The 12,364-nt window shown below is 38.8% G+C and overlaps 1 protein-coding gene across 1 annotated transcript; it reads left to right on the top strand.

The window, feature by feature from the left end:
- Positions 1 to 983: 983 nt before the first annotated feature.
- mfsd9 (major facilitator superfamily domain containing 9) lies at positions 984 to 11,225 on the top strand. The gene is made up of 6 exons (XM_047369814.1): positions 984 to 1,114; positions 4,509 to 4,596; positions 5,192 to 5,235; positions 5,944 to 6,073; positions 8,075 to 8,284; positions 8,371 to 11,225. The coding sequence occupies exons 1-6, from the start codon at positions 1,028 to 1,030 to the stop codon at positions 9,186 to 9,188; spliced, it is 1,377 nt and encodes a 458-aa protein (XP_047225770.1). The 5' UTR covers positions 984 to 1,027; the 3' UTR covers positions 9,189 to 11,225.
- Positions 11,226 to 12,364: the final 1,139 nt, after the last annotated feature.

The following is a 12,364-nucleotide window of genomic DNA, read 5'->3' as shown; positions in this document are numbered from 1 at the left end:
TCAGAAACAACGATTATATTTTCTTTGATTGTTTTTAACCTATTTCATTTTACTTGTACATTTTTAATGTCTAGATGATGCTTGCGTAAGAACTTGTTAAAGACAGAGATTATATATTTTTTTATTTTATGTTTGTTTTTAGTATTACTTTAATTTCTATAAGTCAATTTTCCAATACTTTTTTGGTTGCTAAATGGCACAATCTTAAGAATATTTGTAGAGATGGTTATTTTATTTTTTATTGTGCACGTTTGTAGACATACGTCTTATTTATTAGCAGTGCTCTGGATAACCCAGTAGGTGGCAGACAAATAAACACAGTCTGTAACCCAAAGGTCATTGGAGAAATCAAAAAAGAGGTACCTGAGTGACTAAATGAATGACCCTTTTATTAAGCCCCAGTATTAAAGGCAATAATGCAGTCAGCTGCTGTCTAGTATGCTATTTTAATCATGTAGTTTGATTACACTGATACGGCAGTTTCAAGTGAAATTTTGTGATCTGTTCATGAATAAAAAAAAAAAAAGCTCAAACAAGCGCTGATTTCCCCGGGGGGACATGAGGGAATCTTTTTCTTTTGCGTCCAAAAGAAAAAGAAAAATCCCCCATGTCCCCTCGCGGGCTCCGTAGTAGTCTTACCAGTAAAAACAATAAAAAAATATATATTTTTTTTCCTACAAACAAAAAAAAAAAAAAAAAACACATCTGTGACGTGAATGGATGATACCATCTCTGCGGCAGTCATGGGGGAATCTCCACATCCAGAATTACTCATCTAAACAAAATAATTCAGCGTTGACTCCTGTAGTAAAAATACACGCTGAACTGAGAGTATAAACTCTTACTTTTAACCCAGTAGCTTCCACATGATCCAACAAACGTTGTCCCCTCGCCAACAGTTGACCCCAACCCCCCCCGGTGGCTGCTGGAGCGGCCCGCCGGCCCGGAGACGTCTACCGGGTTTGCTTACAGTAGAGCCGGATGGGAGCTTCCGCCTCGGCTGCAAGCGAGCTGTCACCGCGGGAGGATGAACAACCAGAGATGTAGCTCTGCATTCCTGAAACTGAAAGGACGGAGGGGGATCATACACTGTATCTATGTGGTGGGCTTCATGGTGAGTCAGGAACTGAGGGGCTTCATGCTGCTTCGGGTATCTGGGTGAGATGTGAAATCCATGACACTTGACAGTCTGGACAAGCTTTCATGACTCAGGTGTCAAACATGTACGAGAGCAGGTTGGAACTGCTTCAGTCTGCTCTATTAATTAAAACATAGGCCAGTTTTGACAGAAATAATAATAATAATAAAAACAGTCAGGCTGAAGCTTCATGAATCTCCGCTGACGCTGGTTAACCACTGCGGCTGAAATATGCAAATCATGGAGAAATCTGAGAAGTTCTCCCACCTCTGATTGTTTTAACAAGCTGCGAAGTTGCAGAGGGGATTTAATTTACCAACACCTCCTGATCAATTCATTGAAGCTCTTTAAATAAGGAAGTTTTGAGTCGCCCCTCAGATTCTTCAAATTTAAAAACATACAAACTTTCAGTCTTCTAATTAAAGTGACTAAAATAATTCAAGAAACTCTGACTTCAGACATAGGGGAAAATACAGAAATCTTAAAAAGAAATGCCATAAATGGATTGTGTTAGGGCGCTTTATGAGTAGCTGTGTGCCTCCAATTAAGTGTTTAGCAAAAGCTGCTTCAATCTCAGCAATGCAGAAAAACAGCGTGTGTTCAGGTTGCGCTGGACACACCCAGGCATGCACTGAATACTGAAAATATTAGCTGTAGGTTATTTGTATATTTCACCTGATTCTAACCTACCGGTTGTCACATTTCTGAGACTCCTCCCTCCTGCAGAAAGCGGATCTGCTGTCAGAAACATCCATGCCCTCCACCACATACTCCGTACGACACAGAACAGTATTCTTCAGAAGTTTGCGTCTTTACAAAGATTTCCTACAAATATCTGCAAAATATATTGTAAGAGTATTTTGGTAAAATGTTTGGTGGATAAGTTGTTACTTTTTCATGTTTCCATGTTTGTTTATTTTATAAAAATAGGTGACAAACAATTTTTGGCCAACTACAAACCAGTATCTTTACTTCCTAAATATAAAATTTGAGAAATAATTTTTTTCATCTTTCTTGATCTTAGAAAAGCTTTTGATACCATCAACCACATATTCCTGGAAAAGTTAAGAAAATATGGTATGAGACGACTAGAACAAGAATGGGTTTCCAGTTATTTAGAAAACAGTTTGAAGAGCTAAACGTTAAATGTGGAATACCCCAGGGGTCCGTCTTTGGGCCAAAACCTTTTATTTTATACATCAATGATTTTGTTCATGTATCCAGACATCTCCAAAGCACTCTGTTTGCTGAGAACACCACTTTGTTATACTGTGGTGAAAATTTGACAGACGTGTTGATTGTGGTTAAAAAGGATTTGAGAAGCACAAAAATATTGTTGAATATTAATAAATTATCCATACATGTCAAAAAATTACGTTATGATATTTAATAACAGAGATTTCCAATGATATATTGATTGATGTTGATGGTGATGTGATTAAACATGTGAGTGAGTGTTATTGTTGATAAAAATACAAACTGGATACAACACATCAGTAATTTAAAGATACAAATATCAAAGATATCATTAAATAATTAAGCTTTATTTACATATTATGATTTAGGAATTTTTCCTTACTTGACTTATTGTGTAGGGGTTAAGGGAAATGCTTGTAAAATGTTTACTAGTAACATGTTTGTTTTGCAAAAAAAGAAAAAAGACCTGTAAGTAGAAACAGGTATCGTGATCCAACAAATCCATATTCTTTTAAATTGATGACATTTTATGACTTGGTGGACTATCGGACCATCATATTTTACAAGTTATGTTTAAAATACCTAATAACATATCAGAAAACTAGCAAAAAAAAAGATTTATTAAAATAAATTCTATTTATAATTTGAGAGGATCAGAAATGTTTGAAACACCTAAAGTCAGAACTAATCTGATGGAACATTGTATTTCTGTTTATAGAATTAATCTGTGGAATAATGTGTCTAAAAAAACCAAAGACAATATATAGGGGTAGATTAAATTTGATTTTTTTTCTTCTTTCTTCTGCTTTTCATTCATTCTTTTTTGTCTTTTTTGTTCATATTAAAATGTATTATGTTTATTTGCTCTTTTATGAAATGAAATATAATTTAATAAATAGAAATGAATAAATAAATAAGCAAAAAGGTAAAAGTTCTGGTAAATAAGTTGTTATTTTTTCCTGTTTTTTGTGTTTTTGCCCTCAGATACATTCACTTAGATTAGCAGTGTTGCTGATTTTATTTCAACAGCACCAAAAGTCCAAACTCTGGGAGAATACAATCATTAAATTTTATTTTCTCTGTATTTATCCTAATGGTGTCCTTCATGTTAAGTTTTTTCTATTTAGTTTTTTACCTGTAAAAGAGCATTCTGTATATTATTACTTTGTTTTTATCTGATTTTTATTTATTCATTTATATTTTCAGTGGAAAAATGTTATTATTACTATGAGTAATTATTTTTATTTTGTTATTTTGTCCTTTTTAATAAATAAATGAATTTCACAGCTTATTGTATAGTTTGCTCCTGTTATTTGGTAAGAAAGCTTAGCTGTGTTGTGTTATGTCAGGATTCCACAAAGTATCTGTGATAATTGTAAATATCATGTATATTTCAGTTGGATATGTGTTTTTTATTTTTATTGACATTGTTATTATGTGGAAGTCATTTCAATCCTGGGTTGGTTTTCTTTTAAAAAGCACTTTGCAGCTCTATATACATAAAGATTGACTGATTAAAATATTCACACATATTCTACAAAAATTATATACAGTCTTATTTAGGGAATTAGAAAATGCACTCAGATGAGGCTTGTTTGACAGATTAAAAGTACCTTTTGAAAATGCAGGTATTAAGCAGGAATTATAGTGTGCCCTAAAGTAATCACACCCACTGTGTGCATGCAGTAAACATGCTGATGAGACTGCCCAGTTACAGAACAAGTTCTGTTGGAGGAAAAGTTTCACCCACATTGTTAAAACTGAATACTCTAGTAAGGGGCACATGCCCAGCTTATCTCATGACTAACAATTGTCTTTGTGTTACAAGAAGAAACCCCATTCTGTAAACAACTATGTTATAAATATGAGTGTTTGAGCTCTGACTGCAGGAGCAGATACTTTGTAATCAGTTGTTCTCACTTGATGCAAGTATTAATAAACTGTTCTCATCCTTTGGTAATTTTATTGTTTAAAGGTAATTGATGATTTTTGTTTTTCCCACTACAACATACTTTTCATTAACCCCACATTTCTGCACTCCGACACATGCTCACAGTAAACCATATCTAAGAAAATTATACTCTTAATTTCTGGTTTTATCTTTTGTTTATTTCTATATTTTCTGTCCTGTTTTGACGAGATCATTGTTGTGATCTTCTCTTGTTTTCTGTAGGACTTGTTTGGGGTGAGCATGATCATCCCGCTCCTGAGCCACCATGTAAAGGCTCTTGGAGCAAGTCCCACAGTGGCTGGAATTGTGGGTAAGTTGTGTTTTCATATTTTTTAGTAATATCTTTATTTATGTAGCTGAGTGTTCTTTGAGCTCAACCTTCAGAGTCAAACTGACTTTAATAACCTTAATGTCATCCTGCTTCACTCAATACTACAGGAGAATAAAAAAAAAAACTAATACAGTCAGAGTATTTAAAATAGTAACCTAATGATTTCTTTTGTTGTTGTTGTTGTTTTAGCTGTCCATTATGGATTATTGAGTGTAGATTGACAAGAAACATGTAGATGCAATTTAAATGCAACATTTAGGAAATGTAAAAAAAAAAAGGATAATCTTCTGACTGCTGTGAATTAATAGGTTTAAACAATTTGACCGAACCAGAGATGAAAGCTCTTGAGTTTACAATTGCAGATGTAAACTATAATCTATAAACCAATTTTACAGGCACCTAAAATGATAATAGATAACAATTAGTCAAAAACTGGTACTTTTTAAAATGTATATCTGCAAGACTTGACTTGATCTTGTGCCTAAAAGCTATTTATTTGTAATTTGATCCACAAGCTTCTCTTCTGTGCTCTTTATTTAACGTACAAATTAAAACAATTGTAACACCTTTGCAGGATCTACGTATGGGATATTGCAGCTTTTCTCCAGCACGATTATAGTGAGTATTGACTTTGTTTCTCTCTTTAACCTCATTTTCTGTAGGATTTCCTCCTCAACAAGACAAGCCCACTTTAGTGACCAAAATGGTTGAATTTCTGGTATTTCATGGAAACAAAAAACACTGCCTGTTATAGATTGATTGTGATCACAAAGTGGATTCATTGTGCAGACTTTAACACATATAAACTACTCCTAGTCACCCATAAAATCCTTCTTTTTGGGATATGTAGTTGAATTCTTACCTCCCTTCAGCTCCTGAAATTAGTTTAATTTTCAGCGGTCATGCGACAAATTAAACACATAAAGAGTCATCTGTTGGTCCCTTCATGCAGACCGGCTGGATCCCCTGGAAAGTAGGGTTATTATGAACAGCTGGGTGACTATGGCAATCCCAAAAGTTTGCATCCAGAACATAGAGCAGCTCAAATGCTCCTAATTTCATTATTTCATCATTGTTGCGTGTCAGTTTGAGAGAGTGAGACAGGGCGCGAATCTAATAAAACCTCATCTGCTTGGCACAGAGGGCATCTGGAGTTTTGGGAGTTGTAGCTCATTATTCTCAGTCATGTGATTTGTCAGCACACTGCTAACATAGTTTTATAAAAGAAATACATTTACACATTTAGTCGCTGTGTATGCTGAGTAAAATCCAAGGTTTGATGGGCCTTTAGATGTGTCAATGAATGGATCGGTGTGTGATTGGCAGGGCAGCTGGAGTGATGTGGTGGGGCGGCGCTACTCTCTGCTGACTTCAATCCTGCTGAGTGCCTTTGGTTATGGCCTCCTGGGGATTTCTACAAGCATCACTTTGTTTGTCCTCGCACGAATACCTGTGGGTGAGTTAGAGACCATGTTTTTCATCATGTTCCGACCTCAAACATTTGGGTTTATTGGGATTTCATGTGACAGACTCAACACACAAAGTACTGCGTAACTGTGAAGTGGAAGGATAATCCATCCATCGATTCTTTATGCCTGCTTATTCTTGCATGGTTGCAAGGGGGCTGGTACTCATCATTGTGCCCAATGACCGCCTCTGATCGGCTTTTTCAAAAATTGTTCTGAATAAAATGGCTGATTTAAGACACATTCTCAACTTTTGCAGCAATCAAAGCTTCGGATTTCTAGAGACTGACTTTTTTTCCCCATTGTGCTTTGCAAAATAGCTCTAGTTCAGTCACATTGGATATAGAGCTTCTGTGAAAATTTTACCAAAGATTCTCTAGTAGATTTACAGGGGTTGGACAATGAAACTGAAACACCTGGTTTTAGACCACAATAATTTATTAGTATGGTGTAGGGACTCCTTTTGCGGCCAATACAGCATCAATTTGTCTTGGGAATGACATATACAAGTCCTGCACAGTGGTCAGAGGGATTTTAAGCCATTCTTCTTGCAGGATAGTGGCCAGGTCACTACGTGATATTGGTGGAGGAAAACGTTTCCTGACTCGCTCCTCCAAAACCCCCCAAAGTGGCTCAATAATATTTAGATCTGATGACTGTGCAGGCCATGGGAGATGTTCAACTTCACTTTCATGTTCATCAAACCAATCTTTCACCAGTCTTGCTGTGTGTATTGGTGTATTGTTATCCTGATACATGGCACCGCCTTCAGGTTACAATGTTTGAACCATTGGATGCACATGGTCCTCAAGAATGGTTCGGTAGTCCTTGGCAGTGGCACGCCCATCTAGCACAAGTATTGGGCCAAGGGAATGCCATGATATGGCAGCCCAAACCATCACTGATCCACCTCCATGCTTCACTCTGGGCATGCAACAGTCTGGGTGGTACGCTTCTTTGGGGCTTCTCCACACCGTAACTCTCCCGGATGTGGGGAAAACAGTAAAGGTGGACTCATCAGAGAACAATACATGTTTCACATTGTCCACAGCCCAAGATTTCCGCTCCTTGCACCATTGAAACCGATGTTTGGCATTGGCATGAGTGACCAAAGGTTTGGCTATAGCAGCCCGGCCGTATATATTGACCCTGTGGAGCTCCCGACGGACAGTTCTGGTGGAAACAGGAGAGTTGAGGTGCACATTTAATTCTGCCGTGATTTGGGCAGCCGTGGTTTTATGTTTTTTGGATACAATCCGGGTTAGCACCCGAACATCCCTTTCAGACAGCTTCCTCTTGCGTCCACAGTTAATCCTGTTGGATGTGGTTCGTCCTTCTTGATGGTATGCTGACATTACCCTGGATACCGTGGCTCTTGATACATCACAAAGACTTGCTGTCTTGGTCACAGCTTGGTCACAGATGCGCCAGCAAGACGTGCACCAACAATTTGTCCTGTTTTGAACTCTGGTATGTCACCCATAATGTTGTGTGCATTTCAATATTTTGAGCAAAACTGTGCTCTTACCCTGCTAATTGAACCTTCACACTCTGCTCTTACTGGTGCAATGTGCAATCAATGAAGACTGGCTACCAGGCTGGTCCAATTTAGCCATGAAACCTCCCACACTAAAATGATAGGTGTTTCAGTTTCATTGTCCAGCCCCTATAGGTCTTGGCTTTAATTAGGTCATTCTAACACATCCATATGCTTTGATAAAAGCCATTCTATCCAGCTGTACTGGTGCTGGTCATAAAATTAGAATATCATGAAAAAATTATATCATGGATATCAAAAAAAAAATTCCATTCAAAAAGTGAAACTTGTATATTATATTCACTCAATACACACAGACTGATATATTTCAAGTGTAAGTGTAAAAACCCCTGCACCATTTTCCTTGCAATTATGTGCTATTCTGTGTTATATATTACAAATTAATATGTAGGAAATGTAACAACAATTTTACTCCTGGTGTGGTTTTTTGCAGGGCTATTCAAGCACACCTTGTCCATCTGCAGAGCCTTGCTGTCAGACCTGGTGTCTGAATCAGAGCGCCCTCTTGTGATGGGACACTTCAATGCAGCCTCCAGTGTCGGCTTCATCCTAGGTCCTGTAGTAGGCGGCTACCTCAATGAGCACGAAGGAGGCTTTTACACCTCCTCATTTACATGTGCAGCCATCTTTCTTATCAATGCTGGTGAGCCAAAAATGCTAAAACACATAACAGATTTTGTAATCCTTGTGTGTGAAGAAAGTGTCTGATGTTGAGTTTGTGCTTTTCAGGCCTGGTGTGGATGCTGCCATGGAACGAGAAAATAACTGATCAAAAAGAAACTAACTGCAGCAAGTCTGTGCAAAACGGCTCTCATGCAAACAACCACCACTCAGTGCTGACCGCAGAGACCAAAGCAGACTGCAGAGCTCTTGGGAAGCCTCGCCTCAGGTTGAGCGAGATGTCTCTGCTTCAGCCTGCATGGAGACAGCTTACCTCAGTCAGCTCCAGGATTCATATGGTGGCTTTTTCTGACATGTGGGACCTCTTTCTCGTGCGTCTTTTGATGGCCATAGCCATCATGCTCTACTACAGTAACTTCTCTCTGGCCATGGAGGAGCGCTTCTCGCTGAAACCCAAGGTGACGGGCTATCTGATCAGCTACAGCAGCACCCTGGGGGCCCTGGCCGGGTTCCTGGTGGGGCCCGTCACAAAGCTTTACAGAAACAACATGCCCGCTCTGCTGCTTCACTCCACTGTGCTGACCTGTTTGCTAATTTTCCTCTACGCTACCGCTCCGAGTGTGTGGCAGGTGCTGCTCACCTCAACCTTCTTTGCCATTTCTACCTCTATCGGACGGACGTGTATCACAGATCTGGAGCTTCAGAGCGGAGGGGTCCACGCCAGTGGGACTCTGATTGGAGCGGGCCAGTCGGTGACGGCTGTGGGTCGAGTTCTGGCCCCTCTCCTTTCTGGTCTGATGCAGGAGATCAGCCCCTGTGGTCCTCCTAGTCTGGGGGTTGTGCTTGCTCTGGCAGCTGTAGGTTTGCTTCTCATCAGAATCCCAAAATGGGATGGAAGAGGGCTGGCAAAAACTGTAAAACTTTGAAAACTCCCAGCAACTGAATTATGTTTTTTTATAAATCAGTGCTACTCTACCACTTGGAGAAGTGCTCTTATTTGCAGTTGGCAGCTGTTATGAACAGCAGGCCCTCGGTGAGAACAGTGTTTCATGCAGAAATGTGTTTTTTTCCTGGGTGCCTCCACCAAATGTATCTACTGATGTCGTGACACGGCACAAGGACCACAGGCCTTCTCTCAGGGACAGTGGAACCAAAAATCATTAGTGGCTGAAAAGGTTGCAAAGCTTATTGTGCTTCCAAATATGCTGAAATTTTATCAAAAAGAAACACGAAGTGAGGGCCATTCTGTTAATTTAGTTCTGTAAGCACTATCGGGTTCGAATTCAGTGAAGTAATTAGAAGTCTGCTAATGGTTCACTACAAACCTAATAAAACACTGATTTATAAAGGTACAGGAGGAGGGAAAACACCACTGAGATTATTGTTATTAGAGATATGCTGATCATTATCTTTTGGCCAGTTCCCAATCTCCGGTTTTTGGAAAGTTTTGCAAAGATTTCATCCAACTCTGAAATATTTAAGTTGATAGCAGTCATTAATTATTTATATGAGGAATAGATGTGACACCACGGTGTTTGTGAGAGAGCAGTCATAAAAAAGGGTTTTACTTTTTTTTTAAAAACTATGATGATGATATTGGAGTTTACATTTCATATCTGTTAAGATTTCCTTTTATCTGCTTTAACCCAATTTATTTACTGTTAAATAAAATACATTTTGTGTTTTTACCGACAAGCAAGTGCTAAATGGAATAAAAATTGTTCATTTAAATATAGCCCGTATAATTAATATTTAGGTATGATTCAAATTAGCGACATAAGACATAATTAAGATTAATAGTAACTAAACAATCACATATCTAAATTAAAAACGTTTCATTGCTGTTCCATCATCACAGTATTTGTCAAACATTTAATACTGCAAAATCACAACCGATGTGTTGTGCACAATCTGACCACTAGATGGCATGAACATACTTCCAATCTGATCCTACATGTATGTAGGTTATGCATCATCAGGCTCCTCCTCTACATTAAAACGAGGCAGTTTTAGTCCAAATCTAGAGACTAATGTAAAAGGGTTAGTCTTGCTCTCTCTCGCTGTCTTGCAGGTGGAAATAACTGTAGACATGTTGTAAAAATACCTTCTTACATATCTGCACTTCCTTTATCTTCATTTTAAGCACCTCACTAATACGGAAAATTGCTAACTTTGAGTTATTTTCACTATGTAACAACTTCCACACTGAAGAATGTGATGTGGTGGAACCTAACACTAGCTACATGGACATTAGTAATCGGAATAAACGGCCGATCGGACTTAAAACGTGTCATGTAAACATGTTAGTCGGAATATTCTGATCGGATTTGGCACAATCGGAATGAAATTCTAATCCGATTGAGAGGGGTGGATTATGCCGACTGACAATCTGATCAACATGCATGTAAACACTTGACTGGATCAAGTTATTCTGAAGAAGGCAAACTGACAGGAGTGCGCATGTCCCCCACGCGTCAACATGACGTATTTCTGCTTTGAGTGACTAGTCGCTAACAGAATATTCCGATTAGCAAATGACACATTGTTAGTCCAATCGGCCATTTTATTTGAATCACTAATGTCCATATAAACGGTACAATCCAATTATTTTTTGTTTTTTAATCCAAATACGTTTTAATCAGATCGTAAAATTTTATGCATGTAAATATAGGGGTTCATGTACTGACTGAATTTATGAGTTACAACCAGGCCAGTCACTGGCCAGGGCCATCAAGCTGAAAATAGTAGATTTTTAGATGCATATCTGTTATTATCTTTATTATTATTATTTAAAAAAAACAGACCTATTGTAATGGAGGATATGATGACAGGAGATTGACAAGTATTGAATGCAGAGAGAGGTCATGGTATGATCTATACATCACACTCAAGTTCTATGCTCTTTAGTGGACACATTTATTTTCCTCCTTTTAGCTTTATAAACATGCTTTCATGTAGCAAGATTGCTCTGTACCTGTGTCGTTTCTTATATTTTAATGAGACTATACAGGTCCTTCTCAAAAAATTAGCATATTGTGATAAAGTTCATTATTTTCCATAATGTCATGATGAAAATTTAACATTCATATATTTTAGATTCATTGCACACTAACTGAAATATTTCAGGTCTTTTATTGTCTTAATACGGATGATTTTGGCATACAGCTCATGAAAACCCAAAATTCCTATCTCACAAAATTAGCATATCATTAAAAGGGTCTCTAAACGAGCTATGAACCTAATCATCTGAATCAACGAGTTAACTCTAAACACCTGCAAAAGATTCCTGAGGCCTTTAAAACTCCCAGCCTGGTTCATCACTCAAAACCCCAATCATGGGTAAGACTGCCGACCTGACTGCTGTCCAGAAGGCCACTATTGACACCCTCAAGCAAGAGGGTAAGACACAGAAAGAAATTTCTGAACGAATAGGCTGTTCCTAGAGTGCTGTATCAAGGCACCTCAGTGGGAAGTCTGTGGGAAGGAAAAAGTGTGGCAGAAAACGCTGCACAACGAGAAGAGGTGACCGGACCCTGGGGAAAATTGTGGAGAAGGGCCGATTCCAGACCTTGGGGGACCTGCGGAAGCAGTGGACTGAGTCTGGAGTAGAAACATCCAGAGCCACCGTGCACAGGCGTGTGCAGGAAATGGGCTACAGGTGCCCCATTCCCCAGACCTGGGCTACAGAGAAGCAGCACTGGACTGTTGCTCAGTGGTCCAAAGTACTTTTTTCGGATGAAAGCAAATTCTGCATGTCATTCGGAAATCAAGGTGCCAGAGTCTGTAGGAAGACTGGGGAGAAGGAAATGCCAAAATGCCAGAAGTCCAGTGTCAAGTACCCACAGTCAGTGATGGTCTGGGGTGCCGTGTCAGCTGCTGGTGTTGGTCCACTGTGTTTTATCAAGGGCAGGGTCAATGCAGCTAGCTATCAGGAGATTTTGGAGCACTTCATGCTTCCATCTGCTGAAAAGCTTTATGGAGATGAAGATTTCATTTTTCAGCACGACCTGGCACCTGCTCACAGTGCCAAAACCACTGGTAAATGGTTTACTGACCATGGTATCACTGTGCTCAATTGGCCTGCCAACTCTCCTGACCTGAA

Source organism: Girardinichthys multiradiatus, chromosome 7 (genome assembly GCF_021462225.1).
Source record: "Girardinichthys multiradiatus isolate DD_20200921_A chromosome 7, DD_fGirMul_XY1, whole genome shotgun sequence".
Taxonomy (NCBI): domain Eukaryota; kingdom Metazoa; phylum Chordata; class Actinopteri; order Cyprinodontiformes; family Goodeidae; genus Girardinichthys; species Girardinichthys multiradiatus.
The sequence above is the reverse complement of the archived record's forward strand: the minus strand, read 5'-3'. Positions and strand labels throughout refer to the sequence as shown.